This window comes from Phalaenopsis equestris, unplaced genomic scaffold (genome assembly GCF_001263595.1).
Source record: "Phalaenopsis equestris unplaced genomic scaffold, ASM126359v1 Scaffold000202, whole genome shotgun sequence".
NCBI lineage: Eukaryota > Viridiplantae > Streptophyta > Magnoliopsida > Asparagales > Orchidaceae > Phalaenopsis > Phalaenopsis equestris.
Window position 1 is genome coordinate 4,651,206 of NW_018164644.1, and position 13,395 is coordinate 4,664,600.

Sequence of the window (13,395 nt, forward strand, 5' to 3'; positions counted from 1 at the left end):
AAAAATATATAAACATACAGAAAAACTATTTTTCATAGCATATGTTATGCATATGAAGTGTGAAGTCTAACATGGTGACCAACTCTAGAGAGCCAAAGAATGCAATATTCCTTCGTGTCAATTCCCATATTTGTTATTCATTTCATCTGCCCCATAAGATATATAAGCTATTCATTGAACTGATCAGTCAGAAAATAAAGTAATAATAAATATAATAGTGTTGCTCATTGAACAATAAGAATATCTAATTCATATCACATTAATCATAAGCTAAAACTTATAAAAGAAGGGCCTCCTTCGGTGAAAAGCTTTTATTTATGTAACACAGCAATAGAAACTGATTAAAAAAAATATAATGTGCAAATTTATGATTGATTAGCAGCTAGAAATAAAAAAAAACACAAGCTATCATCTTTAATTGCAGCATATCAAATTCATGCACAGGAGTCAATCAAAATAAAACGAAAGAAATAAAATGGTGTCCCGTCCCAAGCATTGGGGCGGCTATTATTGCACAAAATAATAATAATAATAATAATAATAATAATAATAATAATAAAATAATAAAATAAATAAAGAGTAAATTAACATGTAAAGAAATATGATTATCACTGATCAGAGCAGCAAGAGTTATGGAGGTGAGCTTGGTGGTGGCGTTCCTCCATCTTCAGAGGCATTGCCATACTGATGCTGCTGTGTAGATGATGAACCGTGTGGAAGCATCTCAGGATGCCTCATATCCACCATCAATGAACTGAAATTAGAAGGATCATAGAAACAAGGAATTGATTGATTCAGTTCTTCAACCCCAGGAATCGTCGCCGCCGCCGCCGCCCCCCCATGCGCCGCCTCTTCCATCGGCACAATATCCACCAAAAAATCAAACATCTGATGATTCGCAACTGCTAGAGAGAGGTCGCTCTTCAGCAAAGTCTTTCGCTTGTTCAGCTCGGCCTGAAAGTACGCACGATGCGTCAGCTCCAGGATGAACATCTCGCACGCCTTCGAGAAGATCACCGGCGTCTCGGCGGCGATCATCTTGACTTCTTCGTCAGCCTTCATGATCTTCTTGATCCTGGCCAGGGGGAGGCTGTGATTCTTGAAGTCCTTGATGGCTAGGACTTCCTGCAGCTGATCTGCCCAGAAGAGCTGAAGCCGGAGCTCCTGCTGCATAAACTGTGGAGGCGGAAGCTGCTGTCGAGGAATTTGATATTGTGAAGGATATGGATAGGGGAACTGGATCGGCATCCCGTTTGGCAGCAGTTGTGGATTGGTGCCCATTATTTGGTTTGTTAGGAGTCCATTGGTGACTAGCGGGAACTGGAATGAATCCATGACATCCTGCTGTGATTGCTCCGTCTCATTCTGCGTGTTCGTTGAAACAATGTTCGGATCAGCATTTTGTATCAGCATTTTGTCAAATAATCAATATGATGCGGGAAAAACGATTTTATGTGTTTGCTTTGGCTCTAATGTTGTTCTTTGCACATTGGCACTATGCAATTTTTGGTGTTTTACCACTTCACTTGTATCAATCTTACATTTAGAGAAAAGCAAATATTTGTTACTGATTGTGATGCAATCTCATTCTCGAGTCTTTATAGTCAGCAATTCGATGAAGCCGGCAATTCGATGATGCTAGCCAACTCCAAAAATTAGGTGAGCAAGGAATCCAGAAGAGGAGCTTAGATTGAGAAGGATAAACTATTCAAGAATGTCATCAACTCCGAAAATATAAGATTACAGATCATTTTCATTCCATTTCTTCAATGTCTTCAAATACAAATATTTTTAGAATACAAGATTACTGATCATTATTAACTAAATAATTAACTGTGCTTATTAATGTAATACAAGAACTAGCCAATGTAACATCTTATCAGATTGTCATTTAACGCGAAACTTATTTATGCTTAAGGTTTTACTGATTACTGGGTTAGCTTGCCTGTGCGCCAAGTCTAAGTTTTGTTCGTTCTTAGTTCAAATTTCTCACCAAGTGATATCAAAGCAATTGGTTTAAATAAAGGCAATTAATTAATAACCTCCACCGTCTATATTGTTCATCAATGTTTAAGCAATTCGCATTATTCAGTGGTCATTTGGAGTACATCATTAGACAAAGTTGAAAAGAGTGTGTTTGACGGAGAAGAGACCGCTGACGAGGAGAAGTTTCAAGTGAGGGGGAAATTTGTTAATAGGCTCTTATATAAAAGAGAAATCCATCGATACAAAGGATATTGAACCCAACTTTGGAACTCCATTATCCACATTTCCAAACAAATGAAATTATGGAAATGAATTTAAAAAATTTGTTGAATCAACTGCAAACAATATCAATAAAAATAATAATAATAATAATAATAATAATAAGTGTATGTATAGCTATTGCCATATATCAAATCGAGCTCACCAGCTGAAGTAGTTGGATTGAGCCCACTTGACAAAATGGCTGAATCGAGCCCATCTGCTGAAGTGGCTTAATCGAGCCAACTTGACGAAATTGTTGAATCTCGTCTCTCCTAAAGAGGTAACCTAGCCCACCCCGCCTAGGGAGGGACAGCTATTTTGGGAAGGTCGTCATTTCTATCACAACTTTCTTCCTTTAAAGGCACCGTCTGACATCCACGTCACGGTTTTTTCAGCAAGACACTTTGGATCGATGTCCTGCTATATAAAGTGCATTTTCTATTATTTTCTCTTTTTATCTAAAAGGGAAGTCAAGAGGAGGTGAAGAGATGTTAAATCTTTTTCCAAAGTCATTCTCTCTCCCTCTCTAATATTGTTACCCAAGAAACCTCCTCCGAGCCATTTTTTCGGCTTTTCGGAAGTTCAAACTCAATACATGATCCTTAGAACCTTCTCTCAAACCTCTCATTCATTTCTCTCCCTAACACCTCTCTTCCACAAATACAAGATCCTTACCTCACATCCGTACTCACAAATAATATAGGACCTTACAACCTAAAATGATTCAACAATAAGATCGTAAACAAACATGCAAATGGAAAAATAAAAGTGCAAAAAAAGCCTAAACTTAAGCTTGATTTGAAACCAAATTGATACAAAGTTTTCCGGCATTTAAAATCAAGTTTGGCTACACCAAATGTAAAGATGGCAACAATTATCTCAAGATAATGCTTGCCAGTTTTCTAGAATTAGATCAATCCCAGCAGGTAGCAATCAATACTAACATCATATTTTAGCAGATAAATTATCTCGCCCATCTTCTCAAAGCAAAGATTAAGATCCATTCTTTCTTTTTTTTGTTTTAATTTTTACAGAAGAAGTTTAAGATGATGTTGGTAGAATTCGGACCAAAGACTTCAACAACAACTTCTAAAATTTGAATCAACCAATTTCTCAGAAAAATGATGATTTATACGTGACAGAAGATTCTCAAAGATATATTGATTATTTAGCGTCTTGACATTGTACTAGAATTCACCACAACCCCATAAAGTAAAAGAGAAATAAGCATGAGGAGACAAATCGACTTTTTACGTGAAAAACTTCCAAAAAGAGACTACAAAGGCCGAAGTTGAGAGTTGCATGAGTTGTGAGCTATATAGACAGTAGTTAGTCACATAAGTCGCAATTATGAGTTGTAACAACGTCGGTCAAACATAGGCTGGACTAAGGAGTTGTGTGAGTTATGAGATACGTAGATCGTAGTTGGTCAAATAGATCGTAGTGAGAAACTGAAATAAAGTTCAGAGACCGCTGAGGTTGAAGTTAGGAGGTGCGTGAGCTGTGAGTCATCAGCCATGTAAGACATAGTGGTGAGTTGTAATAATATCAGTTGGTCAGAGTAGCCAGAGTAGAGAGTTGCGTGAGATGTAACCCACATAGGTCGTAGTTGGTCACATAAGTCATGGTGATGAGCTGTAATAACCATTGTCGGCTGCAGAGACTAAAATTGCGAGCTGCATGAGTTGTGAGTCATGCAGGCCGTAATGGGTCTTGAAGACCATAATTATGACATGTGAAATGTTTGTAGGCCGCAAAAGCTAAAGTTGGGAGCTACTTGACTTGTGGACCACGTATACTATAGTGGTCACATAAATCGTGGTGATGAGCTATAATAACATATGTAGGTTGTAGAGGCTGGAGTTGGGAGCTGCTTGAGGTGTCAATCACTAGGCCATAGTTGGTCACATAGGCCATGGCGGTGAGTTGTAATAACATCTGTAGGCCACAAACGCAATAGTTAGAAGACGTTTGTGTTGTGAACCACGTAGGTAGTAGTTGATCACAGATCATAGAGGCTGTGGTGGTGAGAGCGATAACATCCGCAGACCACAGAGGTCAGGGTTGGGATTTACATGAGTTGTGAACTATGTATGTGGTAGTTTGTTATATAGGTTGAGGTGGCAAGCTGCAATAGCGTTTGTAGGCCATAAAGACCGAAGTTATGAGTTGCTTGAGCTATGGGCCACGCCGGTCGTGGTAGTGAATTGGAATAACTTTCGTAGGCCACAAAGACTGGAGTTAAGAGAAATATGAGAAGAGAACTTCAACAATAGGTAGTAATTAATCACATATCATAGAGACTGTGGTGGTGAGGTGCAATAACATCAGCAGACCACAGAGGCCAGAGTTGGGATTTATATGAGTGTGGACTATGTATGTGATATTTTGTCATATAGGCTGTGATGGCAAGCTGCAATAGTGTTTGTAGGCCATAAAGACTGAAGTTATGAGCTGCTTTCGTCGTGGGCCACGTAGGTCGTGGTAGTGAATTGGAATAACTTTTTTAGGCCACAAAGATTGGAGTTGAGAGCAATATGAAGAGAGAACTTCAACATTATTAATAAGACCACTCTATTATGAGTATGGCGATTGTAACCAGTTATTCTGGGGAGTAGCACTGTATCTGAGATATGTTGTTGCACTGTATGTAGGGAGCACGTTACATCATTTTTGTGGCATTGTTATAGTGTCTCCGAGGTGTGTTGCGTTGTATATGCTTCATTACTCTGCAAGGCTGGTCATTACTCTACACAATGCTTTGTTACACTGCATGATGATTCATTACTCATTAGTGTTTGTCGTGACTCTGTAAGAAGCTTCGTTGTAATGAGGAGGTGGCTAACGGTGGTCGATGGTGGCCGACGAGCAATGGTTAACTGTGGTCGGTGACCGTGGGAATGAGAAACGTTTGTCGAGCCCTTGATACAGTACAACAATAGAATTCGGCTCCTCCCAATCCAACCCTAGCTTCAATTTTTTTGGTTCAAGGCATACATCCTTTTCATCAAAAGGGTAGGAATTCATTTATAGTTTCTAGGAGAGGCCTCCCTGCAAATAAGAAAAGAATTTGAATCACTCCATTGAACGGTTCGATGAGATTTCCTTGATCGGGGTCAGTATTTGGTGGACATTTAACGATGTTAGAATTAAATCATCTTGGACTCATTGGATCCGCCTTGTCGATGTTTGATTTGACTATAAGCCTATTAGATTGGAATTTATTTGACTCTCCAATCAGGTCCTACAAGCTTTTAAAATGCCTTAACGATGCGATTTGGGCTTGATTTGACTCTTATTTGACCAATTTTTGTGTCATTATGTTTGTCTCGTATATTCGATTAGTTTGACTTTATGTTTTCTGAAATATGAGTTCTGGATGATTTTTAATTTAAGTTTGAATGTTTTTTTGTGTCGTGCCTCGAGATCTATGTTGAATGATGAAAATTTATTGATGATGTATCAATGATAAAAATTTAATAAGTTTTGCTCTGTTTAAGTTCAAATTTCTTGCCAAGTGATATCAAAGCCAATGGTTTAGCTAAGGCCAATTAGTTCATAAGCTCGTACGACTATATTTTTCACCAATGTTTAAGCAATTCGCATTATTCAGTGGTCATTTGATGTTCGTCATTGGGCAAATTTGAAGTGTGTTTGAGGGATAAGAGATTGCCGACGAGGAGTGCTTTCATGTGAGGGGCAAAATTATTAATAGGCTCTTATATAAGAAATAAATTTTTCAAGAAAAAGGCTATTAAGCCCAACTTTGGAACTCCATTATCCACATTTCCAAACAAATGAAATTATATAAATGAATTTAAAAAAATTGATGAATCAAATGCAAGCAAGTTCAATAAAAAAAGTAATATGTGTATATATAACCATATGCTAAATCGAGCTCACCTGCTAAAGTGGTCAAATCGAGCCCACCTGTTGAAATGACTGAATTAAGTTCATCGGTTGAAGTGGCAGAATCGAGTTCAACTGCTGGTGACAGAATCGAGCCCACTTGCTGAAGTGGCTGAATCGAGTCCACTAGACGAAATGGTTGAATCTCGTCTCTCCCAAAAAGGTAAACTAGCCCGTCCCACCTAGGAGAGGGACAACTATTTGAAAAGATCCTCATTTCTACCAAGGACACAAATCTTTCTTTCTTTAAAGACACCGCCTGACATTCATGTCACGGTATTTTCATCAAGACACTTTAGATGAGTCTCTACTATATAAAGTGCATTTCTATTAGTTTCTCTTTTTTATAAAAAAGGGAAGTCAAGTGGAGATGAAGAGAGGTTAAATTTTTTTCCGAAGTCTTTATCTCTCCCTCTCTAACACTAAAATGAGAACTCTCCTCTGAGCCATTTTTTTCGACTTGTTGGAGGTTCAAACTCAATACATGATCCCTAGAACCTTCTCTCAAACCTCACATTCATTTCTCTCCCTTCCACGTCTCTTCCACAAATACAAGATCCTTACCTCGCATCCGTACTCACAAACAATATGAAACTCTACGTCCTAAAAAGATACAACAATAAGAATGTAAAAAAAAATACGAAGTGGAAAATCAAAGTACAAAAAACCCTAAACTTAAGCTTGATTTAAAATCAAATTCATACAAGGTTTTCTGGCATTTAAAATCAAGTTGGTTGTACTAAATGTAAAATACGACAGCAATTATCTCAAGAAAATGTCTGCCAATTTTCTAGAATTAGATCAATCCCAACTGGCCAATCAATCTTACCATCCTATTTTAGCAGATAAATTATCTCACCAATCTTCTCCAAGCAAAGATCAACATCCATTTTTTCTTTTTTTCCTTTTAATTTTTATGTTTAAGATGATGTTGGTGGAATTCAATCCAAAGACTTCAACAACAACTTCTAAAATCTAAATCAACCAATTTCTTAAAAAAAAAAGGTTGTTTTATACATGTCATAAGATTCACGGTGATAGAGTAATTATTAAGCATCTTAATATTGTACTAGAATTCAACATAAACCTATAAAATAAAACAGAAATAAGTATGAGGCACCTCAATTTTTTACATGACAAAACTCTAATAAGAGAAAAAAACCATGGGCCCTAGTCCAGTTGAAATAATTTGTTATGTAATTGTAAGTGCATATGTTCACTCTTCTTCTTCATAAAGGAAGATTTCGTTACAAAGTTGATCATCATAGGTATACAAGAGTACTTCATTGATAACATTTGTAATCTGACTTTAATAAACGTTGTTCTCGACGATGATATGCTGGAAGGGTCATAATTGGTTGTTATGAAGGCAATATCCCGTCATAAATGTTGTAAGCGATGGTTGTAGAGTCAGCTTGCCATAGAGACCATAGTTGAAAGTCATTGTAATAGTTAGTTATAAAGGTCACAGATGATTGTCTCATGAGCATCAATTGGTTATAGAGGTCATAATAAGTTGTATAAATTGCGAGTCACGTAAACCGTAGTTGATACGTAAGTCGTGGTAGAAAGCTATAATAACGTTCATATGCCACAAATGTTGAAATTGAGAGTTTTATGAGTTGTGAGCTACATAGTCAGTAGCTAGTCACATAGGTCGCAATTGTCGGTTGTAAAAACATCGATAGAACACAGAAGCCAGAGTAAGAAGTTGCGTGAGCTGTGAGTGAGATACTTAGGTCATAGTTGATCACATAGACAGTAGCAGGAAGCTGTAATAACTTTACAGAGGTTGAAGTTAGGAGGTGCGTGAGTTGTGAGTCATGTAGATCATAATGGTGAGTTGTAATAATATCAGTTGGTCGGAGGGATCAGAGTTGAAAGTTGCGTAAGTTGTGACCCACGTAGGTCATAGTTAAGCACATAAGCCGAAGTGGTAAGCTATAATAACATCTGTTAGCTACAAAGACCAGAGTTGTGAGTTGTGTAAGTTGTATTCTTGTAGATCGTAGTTGGTCACGAAGGTCATAGTTGTGACTTGTGCAAACATATGTAGGCCGCAAAAGCTAGAGTTGAGAGTTGCTTGGCCTATGGACCACGTAGGTTGTTGTTGGTCACATAGGTCGTGCTAGTGAGCTATAATAGCATCCGTAGGTTGTAGAAGCTGGGGTTAAGGTTTTTTAAGGTGTGGAACAATAGGTCGTAGTTGGCCACATAGGCTATGGTGATGAGTTGCAATAGCATTCGCAGGCCACAGAGGTAAGAGTTAGGAGATGCTTTTGTCGTGAATCACACTGGTCTTAGTTGATCACAAATCATAGAGGTTGTAGTGGTGAGGTGCGATAACACCTGCAGACCACAGAGGTCAGAATTCGGATTTACATGAGTTGCGTACCATGTATGTGATGGTTTGTCATATAGATTGTGGTGGTGAGCTGCAAAAGCGTTTGTAGGCCGTAAAGGCCAAATTTAGAAGTTGCTTGAGCTATGAGCCACGTAGGTTGTGGTAGTCAATTGGAATAACTTTCGTATGCCACAAAGGTTGAAGTTGAAAACAATATGACTTCAACAATATGAAGAAGACCATTATATTCTAAATATGGAAATTGTAACTAGTTACTGAGAGGACTTGTATCGTATCTGAGATATGTTGTTACACCGTATGTAGGGTGCGTGCATGTTGCATCAACTTCGTTGCATAGCTATGCCAACTACGAGTTGTGTTGCTTTCTTTGATGTTTCATTACTCCGCAAAACCAGTTGTTACTCTACACGGTGTTTTGTTGCTCTGCACGATACTTCCTCACTCGGCAGTGTTTGTCGTGACTCTATAAGGAGCTTCGTTGTAATGAGCAAGAGGTGGTTAACGGGAGTCGATGAGGGGCAACGAGCAATGGTTAATGATGGTCGAAGACCGTGGCAATGGGAAACATTTGTAGAGTCTTTGGTGCAGGAAAACAATAGAATCTAGCTCCTCCCAATCCAGCCCTAGCTCTAGCTCTTCGTCTGGTTCAAGGCATAGGTCCATTTTCATGAAAAATGTAGGGGTTTATTTATAATTTCTTGGAGATGTCTCCCTGCATATAAGAAAATAATTTGAACCACTTCATTGAACGATTTATAGAGATTTCCTCGAACCGACAATATTAGATGGACATTTAAATGCCTTAACGACATTAGAACTAAGTAGTCTTGCACTCGATGAATATCTCTTGTTCAGATGCTCGATTTGATTATAAGCTTATTAGATTTGAAATCTATTTGATTCTCTAATTAGGTCTTAGAAACTTTTAAAAATAGTTTAAGGGCTCAATTTGGGCTGAATTTGACTCGTATTTGACCAATTTTTGTGTAATTGTGTTTGTCTCGTATATTCAATCTGTTTAACTGCAAGTTATCTAAAATATGAGTTTTGGATCATTTTTAATTGAACTTTGAATGTTTTTTGCCAATAAAAAAAAATTCAAGATTTGTGTCATGCCTCGAGATCTATGTCGGATATGAAAAGTTATTGATAATGTATAAATGATAGAAATTTTTTATAGCGTGTCAATTATAAAAAATAAAACAGCCCTTATGTTTTTTTGAATCATCAAAATTGAAAAACGAATCAGAATCATCAAAAAGAAAGAAAAAGAAGAGACTCATTGAGTTCCTTTATTAAGAACATATATATGAAACGTTAAGTGATTGGCGCAGAACTTAAACATCATTTTTGGTGAAGAAATATAGCAAGGGTCAACAAACAATTAAAATGGGTCAGAGTTTTTATAAACTTAAACACATTCGTTATACATAAGGTTGTCAAAACTACTCGTTGTTCACAAACAACTCATGTTCGACTCATCAAGTAGCTTGTATTTAATTTGTTTCATAAACAAAAGAGACAAACACGAATAATTTTTTTGCACTCGATATATAGACGATTCGAACACGAACAAAGGTTTATTCATTTATGTTCTCCTCATTTTGGCTCGAAATAATAAAATTATAAAATTAGTGAGTGAGTATTATTTTTAAATAATTTAATTGACTACAAAGATTTATAATCAATTTAATTATTAATTAATAAAATAGAAGAAAAATATATTAAATTCTATTTAAATGAATATAGTAATATAATAATAAGATTTAAATCTCACCCATATCCTTAGGATCCCACGGCTACGTCATTAGAAATGTCAAAATGGCTTGTTATTTGTAAACAACTCATGTTCGGCTTGCTAAACAAAAGAGTCGAACACAAACCAATTTTTTGAGCATATATTAACGAGCCGAACACGAACAACAATATTTTAGGGCTCACTTAAGCCCGACTCGTTTACACCCCGAGTTACGTGCCAATACACACGCTTTGGAGAAATTAAGAAGCAAAATTAACAATAATATCAGGTAAATTAGGTAATGCCTTAAGATGATCACGCCAATCCTAATGATGCAATTTACCCTAGCATTCACAAATTAGAAATTTGAAAAATACAAGAGAAACAACAAAGAGGGAAAACGTCATTTTCGTGGAAGCAAAAAAACAAAGATCATAGCGCATTTAAAAATTTGTTAAAATCGTACTACCCATTAGCGTAAAAAATGTCATCCGAAATCACATTCCTTAAAAACCCTAAAACCTGGAACGAAATAAGACGCAAAAGGAACAGAAACCCTAATGATGAAATCAAATCGAAATACGAAAAAATCGGAAGAGGAATAAAATGCGTCTAGGAGAGGAAAGATGCTGCCGCTTCCTTACCTGATTATCTTCGTTGTTCTCCATGAATGAAAGAAATGTCTTTACTCCGCTCCGTCTTGCGAGTTTCAGGTTCTTATTTATAGAGAACCCAAATGATCGAAGGTTCCAATACAATACACCTCCGGACTCGGATAGCTTATCTTTCACCAGCAGAAAGGGTCCAAATTATATTTTGTTTTTATACACCAACCATCAAAATTTTAAATATAATATTTTGGCCACCAAAACTTTAAATTTACATTTTAACCACGCAAAATCTTACTTCCTTTTGAAGCATGAATAATTAAGTCATTCTATTTAAAGTTTTGGGTGATTTTCTCGTGGTTGAAATGTAAAATTTTATGTATAGTAGTTAATCTATTGTATTTAAAGTTTTGTATGGTTGATATGTAAAAACCTATCAAATTATTGTCATCCATCCTTAAGAACAAACAATGATTTTTGCTGCCATATTGGTCAGCTAAAAATAGTATGAGAGAATATCACGTATCGAAATTTGCAGGAGAATAAAGATCGCTTTGCAACCGTCCAATTCGGGCGCCTTCATTCTAACCACAAAATGTTGGATTAAAGCAAAGGGATTTACATATGTATCATAGAAAACATCTATATTTATCTAACACCTAAAATTTTTCATCTAAAGTATTACCACCCATAATCCCTTCATACCAACAAATTTTATCTCTTTGTTGCCTATCTTTCTCCCCTGTTTACATGACATTCCCTTCCTCTATGAAATCCATTCACATATCACATCTTCCTTGACGCTTCGTCTCTCCATTAGTTGTCAGGTGATCTTCCCATATCGGCCTTCTCTCTCTTGTTTGGACGGCGGCGTACAATGTTAAAGTAGCTACCATCTTTTTCCAACCTCCTTCATGCGCTTCAACTCCTTTTAAAGATAAAATATTACATATGATTTAATGTATGTATTGCAATTACAAAGATGCACAAAAAAAATATGATACACGAACTCCGGCATCTGCACCGTCATCCGTACATATGTTGAACGTATGTAATATCATGTGGGGATTTTTTTTTTGTTTGGTGCTACCATAGCTCTCGAAAGACTTTTATTTAAATGATCGATAATGATATTCGAAGAAAAATATACTATCTCGAAAAATAAAAAATATTATTTTAGAATGGATTCAATTATTCAAATGATAAAAGTTTGTGGGATTTATGGATCTATGGAATCAGGATTCTACTTTTATCTTACGGGTGTAAGATAAGATTTATTTTAATTTTATGGTCTCGTTCCTTATAAGGCCGTTCCCTTGTAGTTAATTACATATATAAGGTTGTGAGCCCTAAATAAAACTCTCGATTAATGTAATAAGTCAATTTGTCACGGATCAGACTTTCATAATTGAAGTGATTATAAGTAAAGGGTCCAAATTGAAAGAATTAAGTTCCAAAGGATGGGACTTACAGTCTGATAATGATGTGTCATGAGAAATGCCAAAAAATGTAAGATGAAATTTGAGGAATGACGATCAAAAGATTTGAAAGAGACTGACGATGAGTTAAAAGATAAATCGGGGATACTAGATTTGACTGACATGAATGATTTGAAACTTTGAACTAAGGATAGATTCAGGTAGGAAAGGATTTCTAATGTGAAAAATGAAACTTTAGAATTTATAAAGAAATCTATAGGCAGACTAACCTATATTTTGGGAATAACGTCCCCGGTCAAGATGCTCATGGCTTTTTGTCATCCCAGAAACATTTGTATCCATCGAGTGTGACTAGCCTCATAACCAGGAGTCCCGCTTGAATGTCGGATCATGGAGGATTTGTAGCTTCAAAGCAGTTTTAAATTCCTTCGTTAGTAACCATGGGTTACTTCGTTATAAGGCATTCCCTCTTGTCTTAGAAAAAATATTACATTCGGACTCTGGAAGTGCGGACAACGGCTCGGATGCAACCAGGAGGGCGGAGGTCTGATTCCTCTCCTCCTCTGTTGCATATGGGTCGTTTTTCGCACATTTGGAATTTAGATGTAATATTTTTTCCTTGTCTTAGGGGGTTGGTTTGTTATTTTGTAAGTCTTAATCCTTAGCACTAACTAGGGTACCTTGGCAAATCTAGGGTTTTATACTCAAACTAACCTAAGATAAGTGTATGCCCTCAGTTTAGTGTCTAAGTTAACTAACCTAAGGTCAATGTCAGATCTATTTAGGCTTTGTTCTTGTTCTTTATCTTGGTGGGATTTAGATGGTTGTTTGAAGAAAGATATTTTAATTCATGTCTTGTTTCAATTTCTAGGTTTGTCAATCATTTTGAGAAATCAAAGTTTTCTAAGATTTGAATTTGTTGTTTTTGGGATCTGATTTTTTTTATTTTTATGGGGAAAACCATCTTGTGAGAGGTTTCCACCCTTATTTTGGTTTTATTTTTTTTTTTTTTGGTTATGATTAACATATCAAATAAAAATAACACATATACTCAACCTTGGATTAGACTTGGGCTAGGGTTGAGCTGAG

General features: G+C 36.4%; 1 protein-coding gene across 1 annotated transcript; it reads right to left on the minus strand.

The window, feature by feature from the left end:
- Nucleotides 1–415: 415 nt before the first annotated feature.
- LOC110022785 (nuclear transcription factor Y subunit C-2-like) lies at nucleotides 416–11,000 on the minus strand. Its single transcript, XM_020721891.1, has 2 exons — nucleotides 10,904–11,000; nucleotides 416–1,365 (listed from the first exon to the last, which is right to left on the minus strand). Exons 1-2 carry the CDS (start codon nucleotides 10,925–10,927, stop codon nucleotides 631–633), a joined length of 759 nt encoding a protein of 252 aa, XP_020577550.1. The 5' UTR covers nucleotides 10,928–11,000; the 3' UTR covers nucleotides 416–630.
- Nucleotides 11,001–13,395: the final 2,395 nt, after the last annotated feature.